Source organism: Perca flavescens, chromosome 22 (genome assembly GCF_004354835.1).
Source record: "Perca flavescens isolate YP-PL-M2 chromosome 22, PFLA_1.0, whole genome shotgun sequence".
NCBI classification, from domain to species: Eukaryota; Metazoa; Chordata; class Actinopteri; order Perciformes; family Percidae; genus Perca; species Perca flavescens.
Window position 1 is genome coordinate 11,662,011 of NC_041352.1, and position 21,223 is coordinate 11,683,233.

The 21,223-nt window shown below is 39.6% G+C and overlaps 2 protein-coding genes across 8 annotated transcripts in view; one reads left to right on the forward strand and one right to left on the reverse strand.

Annotated features, from left to right (window-relative positions):
* Positions 1 to 281: 281 nt before the first annotated feature.
* Positions 282 to 14,183, reverse strand: pign (phosphatidylinositol glycan anchor biosynthesis, class N). Of its 3 annotated transcripts, none has more exons than XM_028569225.1 (29): positions 13,978 to 14,183; positions 13,204 to 13,319; positions 12,526 to 12,647; positions 12,279 to 12,377; positions 11,952 to 12,058; positions 11,470 to 11,594; positions 11,240 to 11,370; positions 10,994 to 11,113; positions 10,763 to 10,803; positions 10,564 to 10,623; positions 9,745 to 9,837; positions 9,341 to 9,396; positions 8,937 to 9,015; positions 8,409 to 8,591; positions 8,151 to 8,290; positions 7,740 to 7,839; positions 7,511 to 7,603; positions 7,013 to 7,104; positions 6,436 to 6,541; positions 6,238 to 6,346; positions 5,055 to 5,157; positions 4,870 to 4,972; positions 4,004 to 4,090; positions 3,683 to 3,738; positions 2,798 to 2,873; positions 2,557 to 2,630; positions 1,719 to 1,761; positions 1,577 to 1,629; positions 282 to 1,405 (listed from the first exon to the last, which is right to left on the reverse strand). In XM_028569225.1, the coding sequence occupies exons 3-29, from the start codon at positions 12,638 to 12,640 to the stop codon at positions 1,282 to 1,284; spliced, it is 2,568 nt and encodes an 855-aa protein (XP_028425026.1). In that variant the 5' UTR covers positions 12,641 to 12,647; positions 13,204 to 13,319; positions 13,978 to 14,183; the 3' UTR covers positions 282 to 1,281. The 3 variants fall into 3 exon arrangements, with proteins under 3 accessions (XP_028425026.1, XP_028425025.1, XP_028425024.1); XM_028569224.1 differs by having other exon boundaries at positions 1,577 to 1,608; positions 13,204 to 13,455; XM_028569223.1 differs by having other exon boundaries at positions 13,204 to 13,455.
* Positions 14,184 to 14,530: 347 nt separating this feature from the next.
* Positions 14,531 to 21,223, forward strand: part of relch (RAB11 binding and LisH domain, coiled-coil and HEAT repeat containing) — a 37,661-nt gene continuing 30,968 nt past the window's right edge. For 3 of the 5 annotated variants that reach the window (XM_028569152.1, XM_028569153.1, XM_028569155.1), the window contains exon 1: positions 14,532 to 15,093. In XM_028569152.1, coding sequence (XP_028424953.1) covers positions 14,643 to 15,093 — 451 coding nt within the window. In that variant the 5' untranslated portion in view covers positions 14,532 to 14,642. Of the gene's footprint in view, positions 15,094 to 21,223 lie in introns of all 5 variants that reach the window. The other 2 variants (XR_003691495.1, XM_028569154.1) reach the window with 2 other exon arrangements.

The following is a 21,223-nucleotide window of genomic DNA, read 5'->3' on the forward strand; positions in this document are numbered from 1 at the left end:
TATGTCCCATGAACATGTACTGTAACTCCAGTTGATGACTTTGGAGGCCTTTGAGATTGCAATGAAGCTTAAATGTACGGGCATGTTATTTATTAACGTATCCAAACGCCTGACTGCATTTCCTGACACACAGAAGTAGGTGAAAACCCCTTTTAATCACACTGACCACAAAGCAAGATCAGACAATTTTCTTAAGGTAGCAGTAATTTGGGAATGCAGCAAATATTAGCATTACCAATAGTAATGATCTGTTGGGAAAATAATGTCACATATCAGAGCAACCTTTTTCATTTTTTATTAAAACATAACATTTTTGCAGCAACATTCTTATTTACAGACATTTATGAGTTTTCAAATGCAACCACACAAAGGGTTGGCCACCGTGTGCTCAAGCCCTACTGGAGGCTAAAGGAGTGCACCAGGACTGCATGTCACTTTAACTTTCCCAGACTTTCTAAGCCCAGCCCATGGCTACAGTAACCTTGATGTACAAACAGAGCACAACAACTGCACTGGCTCCTAGTTTAATTCTGTTAATGGTTGCAGTAAGTACAACACACAGGTCCCTTTATGGACATTCCTGTTTCCATTAACCCCCTTAGTTTTATTGGTACAAACTTAGTAACAATACATTTAAAAAACTAACTTTTGAACAATGATATGTTTTAGGCAGCTTCACTGGATATAGTGTTACATACTCAAAGTAGTTATCAATTTACCTTTTTTTGGTGGATCATAAATCAGCCCTCTGATTTACAGTCATAAATTCAAGTGTCCTTTGTAAATTTATCAATGATTAATGTACAAACAATTATGTTGGAACAGCAACTGATTGTACAAAATAATACAGTACAAAAAGTACAGTGCAAAAATCTTCAGCCACTCAGGAAATTATTAAAAGCATCTAAGAAATAAGTGTTTATTCTATATTAACACAACAAAGACAATGGCTGTTAAAAATAACTCTGTATTTTCTACTGAGAATATGAACCTGAAGTCATTTTCTATGCTTCTAACTAATTTCTTTTTTTCTACGTACTACATTTCTTAAGCAGTTCTGAGAGGATGAGTTAAGGACAAATAAGAGGGGGATTTCCAAAACAATTTAACCAAGTGGCCTGAGACTTTTGCACAGCACTGTACAGTACATTGAGTCCTAAAACAATATCCCATGTCATATATAAACAAACCATGGCTTAATAAGGTGAATGTCATATGAAAAGTATCTCAGAAAAAAAAAAAGTCAAATAAATGCACATGCACACACAAGCACATGTGTATTTAGGGGAAGTGCATCTTGGATCTCCTCCACAGAATGAGTCTTTGTGAGGTGAGAATGTGTGTGACCACACTGAGCAACATCAGGAATATGGTCATTGACATCACAATCACATAATGACTAATGCTGAAAGAGACAGAGAAATAAGTTTAGTATGTGTATGTTTAAGTGTACGAATCACAGATAAAAAATAAGAGGCTGAAAGAAGGCACAAGGAAGGAGGGACAGTGTGTGTATACCAGTCAAGTTATTAATTAGTAATTCATTGAGACTTATTATATTTACAAGTTAACTTACCTTGTGCCAATGTCCAACCAGCTGCCGTAGTCCTGCACCAGGAAGAAAAAGTGCTGAGGAGAGGAGGAGTTGTAAATTGATTGTGTGGGGTTCACATTTATTATACTTTCCTAACCCTTTCCAACCTTTCACGTAGCCTTACCAGAGCCATCAAGTCGGAGATGACCAGAACAATGAGGAACAAACTGGAAAAGAGGAAAAACAGACAAAAGCACAGAGGTAGGAAAGTGTTTCAAGCAAGATCTTCCAATCTTAAAACATACACAGCAACACATACTTCATGTACAGCATGGAAAGTAAATTGACAACCTCCTCACATATACAACATAATACAAACTAGAATTACCGCCTTGTGGTTGTACAGTATGTCTCCACCAGTCAAGTTGCAGTTTACATCAATGTCTGTCCAGACTCATAAATGTATTAATAAGGTATTCATTGTATTTTTTGGCCAAACATGGATGCTTTATTAGTATCCGACCAAATGTCTCCCCTTCAGTTTTCTGAGTTATGGAGTTTTATAATGCCAAGAATTTTTTTTGGCAACACTGATGTTACAGTGAAGTTGACCCTTGGCCTTTTGGGTATAAAATGTCATCACTTCAAAATCTAATTGAGTCCAAGTGGAGGTTTGTGCCAAATTGAAGAAATTCCCTTTAGGTGGTCGCGGAGGCATTAAAAGAAAGACACATACTATTTAGTAATTTGATTTGACTCATGGTTTAAGATCTATGTCTGACACAAATTCAGTCTAAAAAGCAAATGGCTATATCAAATTTAAAACTGCGTATGAGTGTGACAAGACGAAGTGCATTCTTCTGTTGGAAAGTGTTTGAGAGGCAATCGTAGATCTGACACCAAGAGCAGACTTCACATGTACATCAGTCCCATAACAACCGGACAATAATGGTTTGTGACATAACGGATCCTAAAGCAGAAGAGTTGAGTATCTTATCTTGAAGGCTGCAGCAAGGAGTTACCTTCTTGATGAGAGCTGTGTTGCAACTTGGATGGTCTCAAATGTACACATCACTATTATGAATGGAATGATAACCTGGAAGAAAGGACGAGACATTTAAGATTTAAGGAAGTAGTTCAGAAAAAATACAACAAATTGTGAATGAAGTTAACACATATTTAATCAGAATTTGCAAGACTACTTCCCTTTCTTGCGAACTTATTTCTTGTGCTGAAAGAAAGCGGTCTTAAAAGAAATGCTACCTTCCACATCATCAGCCCTCCCATGATGAAGGGGTTGAACACAGTGAGGAAACAATAAACAGATGCTGGGTCAAAACTAGACAAAAAGGAGAAAGAAGCAGAGGAAGTGACTACAGAAAAATTAATCGGCATCATAATTTATACGTGCGGTAGGCTAATTCTAGTTTTATGGTGTTATTGTGTCTGTAAAGTTACTGCAAAAAACATGTATCAATCTCTCTTTCTCTTGCTCGCTGGCTGAGTGGGAACCTAGATGTTGGCAGGTGGTACTATGAAATAGTCCTGCTGTCGCCTGTGCACAGTTCCATTATGTTATACAATGGGCATTTGTAGTTAACTGATAAGGTAAAACGTTTTGTTTATGCTGAATTTTGTATTGTGCACTAAGCGCTTTAATGTGCACTAAGCGCTTTATTCTGCACGGCTTTCTCACTCTCTATTAAGCCTGCTTGTACATAGGAGGACATGACATCCTGTACTCTCCTAAGTAAGAGAAAACTTTTCCTACGCAGGAGATAAACCTAGGTTTTGGCCATCATTGCCTGCAAAAAAAATTCTTTAACCTAGCCTCTCATGGCTTCCGTACATACTGTATGTGGTGCAATGTAAGCAGCCTCACATAAAGTACAAAGGCATACACTACACACTTACTGGTTTAAACAATGCACATAATGACAAAATTAGTCTACTGTTGTTTCACAGACTTATTTCCTTCTAGTATTAAAAAAAAAAAAACACTTCCTGCAATTTACCACACCCACACCCACACCCACACACACACACACACACACACACACACACACACACACACACACACACACACACACACACACACACACACACACACACACACACACACACACACACACACACACACACACATACCTGTTGATGGAAGCTATGTTCCCTGTGCCGAAGAAAGCTGTTATTATAAAAAATACCTGTAGAAAATGCATAGTCAAGGAACGATCTGAAGCAATGTTAAACTAATTAGTTCATTATTTTTAATTCTACACCACAAACATTTATTTTATCTTCCATTCCAACTTTTTTAAAACGATAATCTAATTGGATGTAGTTTGGCCTGAACTCCTGCAGACTCCATTAAGACAGAAGCATTACTTCCAAATACACTGGTGGCTGTTATGTGTTTTTTTTTGTATGCTTCAGCTAATGTCACTGTTGCAAATACCCTAACACGGATACGAAAAAATAAGATCTTCTGATGTCATCCAACTTCAGTTGTCGGATCTTGGTGATGTCGATGTTTGCAGAGAAATCAATAGTGGAGAGCTGAAAGAAAACACACACACAAAAGCATGCTTATATACCATGTTCATACACATAATCAAACATTCACTGTCACACCCAAACACGACGATTGTCAGTACTACTGAACAAGATGTTGAGCTTTATGTAAAAAGATCACAGTATGTCACCATGAGTAGAGATTTCCTGGTTTGTTTGATTAAGAAAAGGTCATTAAAGGCATGAATAGTAGATAAATGTTAACACCAGAACACGTCAGCCCAGATAAGTAGAGGCTCCACAATTTATATATATATACTGTATATATATATATACTAGGGCTGCCACCTCTTAGTCGATTAGTCGACTAATCGGTCATTTTGGTCTTAGTCGACTAAGATTTCTTTAGTCGATTAGTCATTTTTTATGCTTATTCATGCTTAATTACTCATTTCCAAGAAACTCATGAGCACATTTATGGTAAACACAAGATTTAAAGTGGTGCTTTTGCAGGATTAATTGTGGAGAAACTCAGTTTTACAGATGGTTAATTAACTACATTTATATTGTGCTTTTCTAGTCTTAACCACCTCTCAAAGCGCACAGCTCTGTCAATTAAATCAACTAATCGATTAGTCGACAAAATTGTATAAGTATAATATATACAGTATACTGTATATAACATCTATACATAGATGAACATACTGTATGAAAGCACAATAAATAGTCACACTTGTCTGACTATTGAAATTTGCCATTCATTTTGTCATGTAGTTTACGCTGCTCTAAATCTAAGTTTAAAATCATGCATGTCATGCTTTTACCTCTTGTCTGCTAGAGACACCCTGAGCGAGCATAGCTTCCTGTTCAATGTTGATCCACACAAACATCAACCAAGATAACACAGGGGGGAATAATGCCTCTGACCTGGGTGGGAGAAAACACACATTAGACATTTTATCATTTTGTAACTTTGCTGTGATGCTGCGTGTAATATTTCTTGTCTTACCCAGTGCTGAGCAGTAGATATGTGGCCGTGAGAGAGAGGAATATGCTGAGGAGTCGGTGGAAAAGACGTGTAGAGCTCAAGAGTGGAACCAGCATAGAAGATGCTGAGAGAAGACAAGAGACAGGTGAGTTGTGATGGGTCTTACAGCTTAGAGGGAGACATTTTAACCGTAACTTTTTTTATTTTTAAAAAGTAAGGTAAAATATGCAATGCTTTCCTCAAAAACAATGTATAGACTAATCACAAATGTAATTCCTCTCAATCATCACTAGAAGTGTGTGGTGGTGTCTATATCTGCAGAGACTGTGTGCTCTGCCTGGATTCTCTCTTTGTTATTTATTTTGCTATGTGAGGGATGTTTCTTGGAGTGGTAAAAGAGCCTTTGGGCCCTACGTGTGTGTGTGTGTGTATGTGTGTGTGCGTGTGGTGGGGGGGCTATTAATGTATTGGCATATGTCGCATAGCTCTCTGTTGTTAGCGCCATCCAGGAGAGAGCTGCGTGCAGAAAACAAAGAGCAGTTTAAAACGCAACTTGCTAGTTCAAAGTTAGCACTAGTAAGTTAAGTTAAGTTAAGTAACTAGCAGTTAAGAAATGTATTGTATAGCCTGTTTTTGTTTTATCATGCGGAAAAAAAAAGTTCTTTTAATAGCTTTTTGTTTTATTAATATTGTGTTTAACTTTAATATTGTTTTTTTATTGTTTTTAAATTATTGTTGTCAGTTAAAGGGTTACTGACTAACTCAGTCAGGATGAAGCTCTGCATTCACTCATAATCCGACAATGGGGCACCTTCCCGCATAGGTGTGGTTATGTTTATTTGTGCCTTAGAACATAATGGCTGCAAAATAATATGGGAAGAAGCTTCTATTCCTCTGATTAGTGCTTTGTACGGCCCTCCTTCTCTTCATTCACTCTCTAGCCTACTCGACCACTGCTGTGCCAACTGAGGGGCCAACTTTGGATGGTGTGTTCCATACTCACTACATATTCTACCTTTTAAAGAGATGGGATATAGCCAGGACTCAAATAATTGTATCCAAATCTTAAATATCTGATCAATATTTTAAAAATAATTTACAGAAATATTATTTTAATCTCCCCAGGAAATTCTAAGGTGTTGAAGATGGACACAATTATCTTGTGCTCACTCCCACCCACCTACCTACCTACCTACCTACCTACCTAATGTGGTCCAGCTGATGATCTGATTAAGAAGGGGCAGGCCCTGTTTCTGCTGCAGGCTGGAGTGTGTGAGAGATGGCACGTATGCACACACTGCCACATGGAGCATCTGCAGAGGTTGACAGGTAAGCATTTCTTTTTTTGAAAATGCAATGAGACAAACACAAGCACGGACAACATGACCTGTACTGTAGTTACCTGGGTGACAAACTGCAGTCTGTCACTGAGGTGCAGAGGCGTTCTCTGTCCTGATGACCAGAGGTAACAGGCTGAAGTGAAGAGAGTGAGTAGACCTGCACAGGTACTGAGCAAACAAACATCATATGTCACCTGATTATTACAGACATGTACTGCTGTTAATTAGCAGTTTATCTGATTGAGATTCTCTGTCTCTGACTTCTCCATATTACATATCATATTCAGTTTGCTTGTTATTGAAAGTCCTGCTTAGCTTGTGAAAGTAGTTGTTTGCCTTCTATGGCTCTGGACGAAACTTTGTCATTTACCTCATTCTGATATACATATATTGATATCGGAAAAAAAATAATATTTGTATTAACATTGTAATATTAATTTCCAACCACATCATTTTTTTTTAATGATTTCTAGCCCCGTGGTGATGTTTTAGATTTCTTAAGTATAAAGATAAAAATATAATATAATAATAAATATTTCCTTGTAACTGACTAATCTTAATCTGGCTTTTGAGTTCAGCAACGATGAGACACTGTGGTAAACTTTCTGATAAATGTAAGCAAATAGAGGAAGCACTCACACCAGATGTATGTTAGGCTCTCTGCCCATAACAGGCATGAGGGGGAAAGCTGCCAGACACAGACACCCCAGACACCAGCTCAATGAACGGAACTACACAGGGACAGAGACAAGGAGTTCATATAGTTAGATACTGTAATTTAAAGCTATAGTGTGTACTTTCTGCCGCCCCCATGAGGAATGAATGACAACACACTTGTTGGCGCGTCCACATGATACAAGCCTCCTTATTTACTGATCAAAATATTTAAAAACAAATATCAATTTATCTGTTGATTGAGGTTACGACACATGCAAAAAAAAACACTGACTTGTCGATTTGGTAACTAAAAAGAATCCATCAGTCAAGACTTTTGTGAGCAGGAAATTCCGCTACAGCTTTATTTGTTCCCAAACTTCATGACACATCACTTTCCATAACCTTTGGTGTGGGAATATTCAAATATATGTATATTTATTTTTCCTGTGTACACTACTGTGACTGCTGTGACGTAGTTACCTTGGCCTTGCCAAAAAGTCCCGTCAGGAAGGGCCAGAGAGAGAGGACAGCCAGGCCCACCGTCAGCATGGCGCGATGGAAGAAACTCACCACCTGGGGGCAGCACAGTTAAACAGAATGAGCCCTATATAATTTGTAATATATGTGGAGGTCAAGTAAAGTCTATATTAGTGCACTGAAGCAGAAATATGCCTTTAACTGTAGATTAGAAGACATTAAAGACTCCTACCAGTAATTCAATCCCAAACGCCACCAGCACAAAATAGCCAAAACATTTCCACAGTGGCAGAGAGGGAGCTGAGCGAACCAAATCTGTTAGAGTTCCGGACCTAAAATGGATCATTAATGAGATTATATTTCCTGTGGTGAAAGGGAGAAAAGAAATAAAACGGCCAAGGCCATCCTTTCATACATTTACAGAGGAGAAACATGAATGGATCCAACACCACTTCAAAGGATCTAATCAACACCTCACTGCAGCTGTGCCTGACATCCATGAACAAGCATGTGTGAGGTGAATTACATCCAATGAAAAACTGCTATATTCATTGATTGTTGAGATCTCCCTTGATGTGTTTTGATATTTGCTGACATCCTGTGTGTGTGTGTGTGTATTTTACATTTAATGTGTGTTACTCACTCTTTAAGGACAGAGTACCAAACAGGGACAGGCAGCAGGCAGTAAATATAGTAAGTAATGGGGCTCCTTTGGATAAGCAAGAATACAGTGATCACCACTGTCACACATATACACACCCTGGCCAGGGTGTTGCTGGGAATCTGCACACATACACAGGAGAAACACCAAAAAATATAATTCAACAGGACATTGTTTATAAACTTGTCTTGGTGGAATGAATCTTTAGAGGCAAAGAAAGAAGGATTATAGTGACCTAACCTGTTTGAGGAGACTGGGGTGTCTGTTGAGGCCGGCATGAGTCTTCAGTATGACTAGGACAACATATGAGGTCCAGCCTACAAATCCCAGCACCACACTGCAGCCTAGGAAGAACCTGTCATAGGTGTGGTAGTAGACCAGGCCCTCCAGGGCTTTGGATATCAGAGATCGGCACAGAGAGATCTGACAATAGACAGATGAGGGGGAATGAAAGGGAGTGCTTTAGCAAAAGCAAATATGTTATGGAGAAAGAGGAAAGAAGATTAATCAGCAAGGAATTATAAATTAAAAAAATAAAGTAAAAGGACAAGGCATACATAGGTTTACTTGATATAGATAACCTTTACCTCTAGGTTCGGCGGTTCCCTTGGCATCAGGCATAATAGTGACTAACTTTATACTGCTACAGCTGAGTATCATACAACAATGTTGATCACTACAACACGTTCCAACACCAGCTTAATGTATTTCAGTGCTTTAATCCACTTGTACAACTGTGATGCATTCTATCCTTTTCCAAATACTCACAGCATCTTCATACTTCTCCAGCTGAATCAGTATTCTGGCCTTGTGGATGAATTCTGCTTGTTTTGACTCAGTCAGTAGTCTGGGAAAACAGTGAGACAAAGCAATAAAGACAGAGTGTGTGACATTGCATTTAAATGTGGGCTGAAATCTATTACCTGTATACTTACACACAACAACAATAATCAACAACGCATTGCCCTGCTTATTTTTTTTGCATAGGAGCAATGGAGTATCTCAGCATTTGCCACTTAATACTTTTACTGAAAAATTTCGTCAAACTTTGCACACTGCACTCAGGATCCCTTGGTAAAAATGCATATTTTTCTAGACTGAGCAAATAAAAACTAATGGTAATTCACAAATTTACAGTTATTACAAGTTATTAACTTACTAATTGTACTTACTGGTAAGGGGTGAAGAAAAAAGACAAGGTTGTCTCCTTTTTCTGGGCCATTTTCATCTATAAAAACACATATAACTCAGTCACCATAGATTTATATAACTGAATTACTATATTGCAAGACATGTGAAGCAATAGACTTACTACAACTTAGACCTTAAAAATTATGTTGATGAATGATTGTGAAGTCATTGTTATAAATCAAATGAATAGTTCAGAGATATCTAGTAATACCAACATATTAGTACAATTTCAACTGATCATATCGTTACAATTGTATTACTATTAATACCTACATATTTATTGAAATTGAACAATGAAGTGACAAGTGACTGTTTTACTGGCCTTTGTGACATACTTATGGTCAGCGTGTCAGTAATACCGTAGCAGAGCTGAATGCTTTCATACCTTGTACTGCTCTAGTACTTGAATAGCATTGGTGTACATGCTCTCTGCCTTAAACTGGTCACTGTTGTTAAGATAGAGAAGAGGTAACACACCCTGAAAGCGACACAAATACACATAAAAGGTAAAGATGAAGATGTTTGGATGCATAGTTTCTATTAAAGGGGAACTATGCAGTTTTTTTTAGCTTAATTTACTTTAACTGAACAGCTTCAGAGTCATTGGAATGGTTATATGACTTTTTTTTGAATGGTTGAATGGTGGTCGTCTCGCTTCCCCCTACTGCCTGTGAGTGTAAAAACCACCCTTGCAACTTTTGGCCGGTGAGTATCGCGTGATATCAGGTCTTGCGATGTAAGAAATTGCTTCACTGCACTGCATGCACTGGACACATACATGCCCGCATTCAGGAACAGGCTAGCACAAGAACAAGGTAGCAATGGAGTTTTTCACACTATCGTCATGGCTGAGCGGGCGAAAAAGAAGCAGAAAGCTAGGAAAGCATTGTCGGAGGAACAGAGAAAGAGCAAACAGCAGACTGATCGAGCAAGGAGCCAGACACGAGTAAACATAGGAGCTGCCAAATATCTATTCCGAAGCTGTAGGGGGAGCTCTATAGAGAAACCTGTGAGCAAAAAGCGAAGAAAAACTGCATAGCGCCCCTTTAAACAGTATAACTGATTGATTGTCACATACACTGGAGTGTTCTTTCGAAATCCATTTTGGACAATTTTAATAATGCTGTGAACACTTACAGACAACCTTCTAAGATAAAAAATGACTAGAATATTTCCTTTGTTCTTAATTTATCTCTGGACTTACAACAGAGTTAACAGGAAAGGGCACACCGATGAGAGAAGCCATAAGGGGAGCGATGTCTGCCTGCAGGAAACAATAACAAATAGTTCAATTGACTACCTGTTGTTCTGTGAGATCAATGCTTTCATATATCCTTTTATATATAGTGGTAATAATTGATGACATTGACATCATTAAACAGTGAGGTGGTCCGGGTCCTTACCTGATTGACATCAACTCTACGAAGGTGCTCCAGTTTCCAATCTGAGAGAAGCAGTAGGGATACAAATCAATAATGTCAATAAAAAAATATAGTGTAACAAATTCAAAAAAGAGAACATTCTTTTTTTTATCTTTAATGGGTATAGAAAAGCTAAACTAAACTGAAGTTACAAAAACTAGCTTGAGAGACATTGAAGCAAGCAGCTGTGAGCACAGTACATGTGTTTAGCACCTTGGAGGTAGCCATCGTTGAATGGCTGGGGTTCACTGACTTTGTGGGCATTATGAACTCCGGCTCCCCACACCACTAAAGGGGTGAGGGTCTCAGAGGGATGGCCTGCACCGTGTGAACCTGGAGAAACAACAGATGATATAAAAGCTTCCAGTGAATTTATATGCTGAAGAACAGAATTATTCTTTTTTTTTCATTCCAGACAGTGAAAAAGCAGTGGCACACAAACGCAAACAAGAGCCTTACCCCAGTTTGTCATGCCATGATCGGAGGTAAACACATAGGCTGTTCTGCCGTCATGACCAAAGAAGTCTTCTACCATAGACACCAGTTCAGCTACACCACTGTCTACTAGACCAATATTGTCTAGGTACTCCCTTGACAAAAGACAAAAATTCCAGATAACATCACTATTTATTTTATGTTATGTAGAGTGCAATCAAAACAATAGGAACTCCTAATAACATGTCTCTTACCGTGACATTGGTCTGTGAGCATGTCCGTTTGTGTCGATGCCCAGCAGATGTAGAAAAAAGATATTCCCACGCTCGAGCAGACTGGCCCTGAGACTGGAGTTAGACTTTGCTGACTGAAAGAACGACTAGTGCAGAAAGAAAAACATAGTTGGATTTATTTAAGATGCCATATGCAAATCTTTACTGATTGTACCAAGGGAGTCTGGCACTAACAGTAACAACACGTTTCCAATAAAGCTTGTTGCAGCAGTACTATACTGTATAATCATTAGTAATGACTTCACGTGGCATCACATTTTAGGACATGAAAAATGCATTATTTGACCACAAATGACATAAACATGACATCGTAAATTAAACAATGAATATGAAAGTGGAAAATATGAGCTTTATACTAAAAATAATCTATGTAAAATGATTTGACTTAATCAGTAGTTACTATCAACAGATGCATCATTATCGTTAAAAAGTAAAAACCATACTTTGACTTGAGTGAACACCCAGGTGTCCAGCCTGGAGGCGTCTGTGGAGGCAAAGTCCTCCTCCTTTGCTGGGTATGTGTGAGTATACACATGGTCTCCACTGGCACCTGGAAGAACCACAGCACAAAATGAGCTTTGTTACAAGGAGTTTTAAAAGTGTTGTTCTAAAGTAGTCAAAACATTTAAGCAATAATGAGGAGTAAAACAAATGAATTACTGAGCTTAAATGTATAGTCTTTATCTGTGACCTTCTGCTTTTATATTGATTAGGTTGGTGGTTCTGATTGTGTTGTTTGTGTAAGTGTGTGAATGTGTGTGCCTGTGTACCTTTAGCAAACATCGGCAGAATATCAGGGCTGCCCCAGCACCAGGTGTGTTTGGTCTCATTAAACACTGAGTCAAACTCTACAGGATTCTCCTTCCACCCTGAACACACACACACACACACATACACATACACACACACACACACACACACACACAAGGAAAAGGTGAGTGCACGAACAGACACAAACAGTAGTCACCCATATGGACACATACACATAGTCTTTTCTGTATTAACATGCACACCTACCTTTAGCAACAGCGCTCACATCCTCATAAAAGCCAGCAATGAGAGCAACATGACCGGGACGAGACTCAGTTGGCACGTGTGTGTGTGACACACCCCAGGTACCCCTCTCCTCCATCACACTCCTGATATTGGGAAACACACACAGGTGGCACACACAAACACCAGTTACTCAGGAGTTATGAACAAAGCATGAGAATAAATACGACACACACGCACACACACCTCATTGCAGATATATACACACTGCTTCCGGTACTAATTCACACTAAGGCTGCACAATATATCTTTTTTTTTTTCTTAATCATCATTGCGATATTGCAATAGACACTCAGAGTTTTTTTTGTGTTAGTTGAAAGAACATTTTAGTAGAAAACTACACTTTAAAATGTAACTGTTATTCTTTTTTTAGTGCTGTCTTTTATATTCAATTCAATGTTTAATTTGTTCAATAAAAGAATGTTGAAAATTATTTTCTTCTACAAGCAATGTGTTGTATTTTAGCAGAATACTGGAAGCAGCAGAAATGCAGAACTGAGTACACTTAAAATATTAGTTTACTTATCGCAAGTAATATCGTTATCGCGATATTAAACAACGTTATTGCATATCGCATAGTTTCCACATATCGTGCAGCCCTAAAATACACCATGTCGAAGCTCAACTCTATAATTTGCCAACCTCAAGTATGGGGCCCTCGATGACCCGTTGGGGAGGAGTGTGAAGAGACTGTCTGCTCGGAGACCATCGGCCACCACTAACACCAGTCTGGAGGCGGGGGATGCCAGCGGTGTAGCCTGGGGTGTCATGCCATGGACCAGGGGAGAGGTGAAGTAGATGTCAAAGATAGAAAGAAAGAAAACCACGTGGACTATCAGTCCAACTAGGAGGAAGGTGATCATCCTCATTTTGAGTGTCAACACCGAGCTGGGTCTGCAGAGCAACCAGGGAGGATGGAGATGGAGGAAGGAAGATTTAATGTATTTGGAGGCGAAAGAAGGTGAGAAGAAGAAGGGACAGAAATAAAGACAGAATAAAAATGTCTATGGACAAACAAAGTTAGACAGTTCAGGATTAAGATGTTAGTTCAAATAAAGAAGGTATTCGAAGGGTTCAGTATTATATAGACTGGTTAAGCCATAGTGTGTGTGCCATGTGAAGTCTGCTTAAAGGAGGGGTAATCCTTATGTCACCATATGCCAATAGCCAATTTGTAGAAATAATGAGTTTATAGTTAGTTCGATGCATTTCAATGGTAAGTTACCTATTGGGTCAGCAGTCAAGCTTGTTTAACAAGGGAGTGGAAAAAGCAGTAACATCTTTAGGCCACGCAAAAAGTATTACTTAGCATTACTACCATGTAACGCCAGTGGAATCCCCCAATAAAAACGGGGGACGCTGTCTCGTTGATGAATGAATGGGAGAGCAGAAACATCAACAATTTCACTCATTCACCTGATTTAGATTCCACTGTATCTTCGTAGATGGCCAATTAAATATCCAGAAAACCCGACCGAGGCTTTGTTGTACAAAACAAGATCAACGTAATCTTTAAGTGCGTCCTTTTACAAAACCAACTGTCCCTTATTCTCCAGTAAGAAGATTAGTACAAGACATTCAGACACCATGAGTATCCACTTCCTTGTTGTGATCTACGTTGACGTGTGTACTTTGCAGCTGAATTGTGGGTACTGTAGTTAAAATATTTATTTCCCAGCGAGCTTCCGTGTATATTTTTTCAAAACGACTTTTAATTAAAAAAAAAAAAATAATTAATTAGTTTTATTATCTAACTGTATGTGTTACAGTGTAGTTTCACCGGAAATTGTTATTTTCACAGCTTGTGGCTTTTTGATAAAACAGCATAGACTATCAGCTGTCAAATGTGCCCTGTCCAGTCTTCCTTTCTGTCTCGCCGTTATCCAATTATTTTGTATTATCCCATGAAATAGGCGGGCTTTGGGAGAACATTTCTCAAATTTGACCAATCACAGCTTCGCATTTTTTCCCCCTTGTCAAAGCCGCCTACCAAACCATAGCTAGCTTGATATCCATTCAGGAAGAAGTGGGTCTTATTAGCTTTGCTAGCTTAGATTGCTAAACATCTTTATAGTGCAAAAATGGCGTCGGTCAACCCGTTTAATCTCAGTGATTCTGAGGAAGAGGCTGAACGGCGCCCCAAAGAAACAATTCACAGAGAGAGAAGCCCGAGTGAAGGGGCGCCAGGGCCGCCACCAGGTAATCCTTTCTCTCCGCCTGCGGACGCCGAGCCACCGACGCTTCTGCTGTCTAGCAACCGGACGAGCCCCAGCGGCGAGGGCTCGGTCTCGGTCGCGGCCACCTCCGCTATGGCAGGCACCGCCGAGACACGGATATCAGTGGATGGTATCGCTGCTCAGCTATTACGGGACCAATACATTCTCACGGCCCTGGAGTTTCACACAGAACTGTTAGAAGCAGGCAGAGAGCTCCCGAGGCTGAGGGATTATTTCTCTAACCCTGGGAACTTCGAGCGACAGAGCGGCACTCCGCCTGCCAAGGACCAGGTACTCGGACCTGGAGGACCACTGCGTAAGTAATGTTAGCTGCTCCCAGTGCTAGTCACGTAACTGTCAGCTAGCTCCGTCTTTAATGCTGCATTATACAACGTTAGCCCAATGCCTAGCTAACGTTAGCTTAAAACACTGGATTTGAAAGCCAATCGATCATGAGATAACGTTATCCTCTTGCTGCACCTGCCCTCCCGGTCTAGGGCCCGCAGCCAACAAGCGGGTTTCGTGGGTCGGCTGTGTTTGCTCGGCTGACATACAGAGACTGCATTATTATCTAAGACAGACTATAAGAAGTATTCTAATGTAATTGAGCCCTGTAGGGCAGAGGGAGGTCAGAGGTCAGGATCAGCTACAGAAAGAAAAATGAGAAACAAGAGAAGGCTTGCACAAATTGCTTTTGCAATACTGCATTGAACTCCTTTGCTAATGAAGCAAGTTTGAAGAGAAGGCTGCAGTTTGTAGGAATTGTGTCTCCACATCTTGCTTAAGAGGACAGTGTATTATATTAGGTGTTTTGTTGCTTTGTACCAGTTGTTTCTAGGCCAGGGAGATAAATATTACTTTGGTTTATTGGTCAAGGATGTATATCTGTAGCACCGTCATCCACTTAAGTGACTCCTTTATGGGAATAACCTGCAGCATTTAAAGGGGACTAAAAAAACTGGACCCATAAACACACATGCCATGATAATTGTAACCATGGTGACAGCCCAAGTCACAAATAAATAAAGCCTGCTATAGAGCAGCAGGAGTAGTATTATCATACACTTTAAGTCAACTGTGGGAGCAGGGGAGCTTGACACTGAAGGGAATGTGAGTGACAAAAGCTTTTTTTTCTGGCCCCTTTTTTACTGAAGTGAGTGGAGCAAATCTATTTGCTGTTAACATAGATCTATAAGGCACCATAAAGCTCCCTCTGGTCTAAAAGCAGCAAACTAGCTGCATTCAAAGAGAGCTAGAAAGTATAAAATACACCATGAGGAAATTTTGACTGAGCATCGAGTATTGAGCTTCTGAAAGCCTTGTATAAGTTTAACTGTTAGGGGTCGAGGATTGTAGTTGACTTGAAAGTGATAACGTGTATTATAAAATGTCCTTGTATGCACATTTTATTAATTGGATCCTCTTAATGACTCTTAGGTTTTAACGGAGATGACTCAGCTTGGTATTCTCTAGTATATTGATTGGATCTGTCTTGTCAAAGTAGTGTATATCTTAGATCCAGGAGAGAAAGGATAAGAACAGTGTCAGTGAGCCTTATGGATAGTTACACACCCACCCTATCTTTTAAACAATCAAGAGAGACCCACAAGCAGGAAGCACTAGCCTATAGGCTGTGAATTGAATAGACTTAGGCTAAATCTACATTCCTTTTGTTCAGTGCCCAGATTCAACTCAAATCAACAGATCTTTACAGTCTTCCTCTTTTAAAGTGATGGTTCTGAATATTTTCACCCTAGGGTCCTTTGCACCATGACCTTGAGCCAAACACCCCCCCACAGAAGCTTTTTTCAGCTGGGTCGAACATTGGGAGAGCGTAGAGTAGCGTTATCAGCTGAATAGCTTAGCGCAGGGGCTAATGGACCCAGGTTTGTATCTTGTAAATGACCCCACCAATAATGCCCAAAATGATACCAAACTTCTACACTAGTACAAATAGGTTATGCATTCATAAAACAATGGATTGGAAAGTTTGTAAGTACACCAGAAGTTTATGTAAATAACACTTGCCTGTTGGTTTCTTGTCTCTGCTGCTGCTGCTGCTGCTGCTGCTGCTGCTGCTACTGAGTGCTTAGGGCCGTCTACAAATTACAACACCGAAAAGAGATACAACAAAAAAATTTATTTTAGTAATTTAATGATTAAATAAGGTAATGTCTCCAAACTTACCTCAATTATAACTTGTATCTGCTAGTTATATTACAGCACTTTAAAAAAAAAAAAGTTAAATTAATAAATATTTTTGTTGTATCTCTTTTCGGTGTTGTAATTTGTAGACGGCCCTAAGCACTCGTCTTACTGCCGGCAGCAGCAGCAACAACAACAGCAGAGAGCAGAAGCCAGCAGGCAAGTGTTATTTACATAAACTTCTGGTGTACTTACAAACTTTCCAATCCATCGTTTTATGAGTACATAACCTATTTGTACTAGTGTAGAAGTTTGGTATCATTTCGGGCATTATTAGTGGGGTCATTTACAAGATACAAACCTGGGTCCATTAGCCCCTGCGCTAAGCTATTCAGCTGATAACGCTACTCTAGTCTAACGCTCCCAATGTTCGACCCAGGTGAAAAAAGCTTCTGGGGGGGTGTTTGGCTCGAGGTCATGGTGCAAAGAACCCTAGGGTGAAATTACTCCGAACCATCACTTTAACCTGCCACTGGGAAAAAAAAAGGTATTTATTTGGTATTCATTTCTGTTAATAAGTCCCCATGAAAGCAGATACTCTTTACATATTGTCGATAATCTAATTACAATAAAACCAGTGGTTGTGGTCATTCATTTGAGGATAGTCTCCTTATCTATTCCAGGATTTAAATCAGTGTTTAAGTTTCTGATGGGCTCAGAGTATGACAGCGGCACTGCATTTGTACAAGGCGAGATGATGAATGTTTTTAGCAATTTTCCTGCTGAGAGAACAACAGCATATCAGTGCTGAAGAAAGAGAGGATCTGGTTTTTATAATCAACAACAACCTGATGTCTTGGGAGACTGTTGCATAGTGTTGAGTGTGGGTCTAGGCAACTAATATACTCTGTATATAACCCCACCAGGTCAAATTAAATACTTGTGTAGACTGACTTTCTATACACATTTTTGAGACCACAGAAGCAAAAAAATGTGTGTGTGTGTGTTGCAAAGGTCTGGTGGTTGCATTAACAAAATCCCAAAAGGTTTGGAGCACGGTCACAGAATAAATGTTTTATGATGATGTCTTCGAAAAGCATGACAGCACCCCTGTTGTGAAACTGGCAGGAAGGTCATGGAGAAACCGTGATCTCAGTTAGCTATTGATGAGAGTAACGGTTCATAAGAATATGAAATACCACATTCCTGATAAATATAATCTACCATATGTAGACAGGAAAAGAAAAAAAAATCAGCTGATGGAAGTTGTTGAGGGAGAAGGCGATGGACTCGAGGCAATGTCACTTTTCTTTCCAGCATAATCTCATAGCCAAGAACTCATGTGATCACTGGAATGATCTTTTTCCGCATGTTTTGAGGGTAGAAGATAGAGTTAAGTATTTGTTCAGGAAGGCAAAGGGATACTGATCGAATGTCTTCTGTTGTCAACTGTTCTGTTGTTGTAAAGCAGCCAATTTGCATTATGATTTTTCAAACAATAGCAAAACATTCAATACCTTGCTTTTGTCTGCGTGATTCTTAAGGACCGTACACTATTATTGCCTTACAAAAGAAACAACAGTCCTTTTTAATGTCTTATTGTGTTGGAATAATGTTGGTCTGCAGAATGTTATGCTTTCCGAAGGTTTTGGAAGGATGCATGGGGTTTCATATGATTGCATGGACTGTGTAACTCATTGTGACATGGCACGCCATGATAATAACCACACATTTAGGGTTCCAGATAGTTATCCTTTATAGATAGATAGTGTGATGCTAGTTTACTTGGCTGGTCTTTCTATGCTCAGCCTTTAGTTCTATAAACAGTGCCTTAATAGCACTGTTCATGTATTTGGTAAGGGTTCTGATTCCACAAACTCCACACGACCAGTGACTGTTAGCAGCTGTAAGCAGTTGATTGCAGTCATTGTGTGTATGGATAATGGCTGTGTCACAAGCAGCATCATATCTGCAGCTGTTGCTCTAAACCACATGACACAATAGGGCATCTCTCACCACCTTGCTAATTTGCAGCATGGAGGCATGAATGGTTCTCTCTCCAGCCTAGTCAGGTACATATCTGCTCATATGATGCAAGGAGCCTTTGAGGTAGCATGCAAGGTTGACGGTAAGCTGCCACATTTAAGAAGTTGGTGTGGTTTGCCACATAAGACATAATATGGGATACCAAAAAGTGGCAGTATAATCTCAGGATATGAATCGGAAAGCTAATTTGTGCTATCTTATCTGTAAAGTTGGCACAATGGCAATCCAGGCCAAACACACACCACTGTCAGCCTGGTCATCCTACTATGTGTATACCTCTCCCTTAGTAGCATTGCCTATTAGTTGGCCCAACCTGACATGCACGTTTTCTTTTTTAATGTCTTCTCTCTTTATAATGTCAGGACAGTGAGTTGTTATTGTGCAAGAAGGCGATTAGTGTGTGTGTGTTTTGTGTGTGTAAAATTAGAACCATGGTGGTGACAATCATGCCCAGTTTACAGTATACACAGGCATATTCATTGTTACATTCCATTGAATAGGCTATATTTTCATAATTTTTATATTTTGAGACAAATGCTCACACAGGTTTGTGTGCTTGCATGTGCATCCTTTTATAATTAGTTACCCATTGTTTCATCCCATTTATATTTTTGAAATAGCTGACAGTCTTGGCAAGACATCCTTCCCATTAAAAGAGCTTGTTGGCTACCTCCTCCTGACATCCATCTTTTCTTGTCTCCTTGTCTTGTATTTGTATCAGCTCTTTTTAAATGTATCTCTTTGTTCTCTGACTAAAGTCTTGCTTCTCTCCCTGTCTCCAATTTATCTCCTTTGTTTTTATATTTGCCAAAGCAGAAAAATATATCTTTCTTTATGTTTGTCTTTCCACTTTCTTTTCTCTAAGAAGCTTTTGTTGGTCTCCCAGTTGTTTGGTCTCCCAGTTGTTTTTGTAAGATTAGTATTTTCAATACAAACCACCAGAGAGACAAAGAGGCATCCTTCATTCAGTGTACAAATAAACTCTCATTTGCAGTGTGTGCTTGAATGTGAGATGGACACCGTGTGTGAGTGTGTGAGTGTGTGAGTGTGAGTGGCAAACTGCCCAGCAGCAGTGCAATGACGAGGCGACAGTCTGAAGTGTCAGTTCCATCACAGGCCAGACAATATGCACCACAGGCACAGAACTTAAAGGTCAGCCAGGAAGAAATACTAACTTGTTTTTTTGCAAATAAGGGCACACAAGCCACCTGTGCATGCTCCCGCACCTTGTGGAATTACAGGTTTTTCTTTCCCCTCACGCCCGCACACAAACACATGCATACAAACCCACTGGTAACCAAATAGAATTCAACCAAAACCCCCAAAACTCCTCCCATTATCAGGAAGTAAGGACAGTTGCAAGCCTTCTCCACAGGAAACGGGGTTAACGTGACGTCAGCATGACAGAACAATGACACACTGTCATACTTGCAGCCAATTCAGAAACACTTTTACTGTACCGTCACAAGACTGAGTGTGTGCGCTTTGTGAAGCTGCATGGTCATACATTTGAACATGTGACGCACACTAGGGTTTAATCCCGGGAAACTGGATTCCCGGGAAATCTGATCAAAACCATTTCCCGGGAAATGTTATGACGGGAAATGGGAAATAAAATAAAATAAAAAAAGGCAAGGAGTGCGTGTCTATTATTCTCATACGGTAACGTTGATGCAGGCGACGGTAGCTACGGTAATACAGGCTCCCTAAATCATTACACAGGCTCAATACATTCATTCATTAAAAAAGAAGAAGAAGAAGTTCATAACGCAGCAAGCACTACGCAGCTGGGCTACCTAGCTCTGCTAATGATGTCTGCGGCCAGCTTTGTTTGGGAGCATTTTGAAAGACCGGACAATGAAACCGCTCCGTGCAAGTTGTGTGACCGGTTTATAAGGTGTATTTGTATTTGGTTAACTTTGAGTGATTATTCCCGTTTGCAGCCTCTTACACATCCTCAACAGGCTTGGATTTCGATAACGTATAATGGTTTAGAAATCATTCAATGGTTTACTTAAGCATATTTCGTTAGTTTGTATAATAGATTTCTATAAAACATTGATTATATAAGGGTTGCCTAGATTTTCAGAAGACAAGTCCCAGACATTCCACCTGGCATTTCATAATTAGCGCTGCAGCAGATGTCACGCTGCAGCACGCAGCTCACTTGATCACGCAGCAGAATTGATCATTGCAAACTGTGTTGATGATGGACATAAACTGTGTTCTTTAGTCCTAAAAATGATACAAATAAT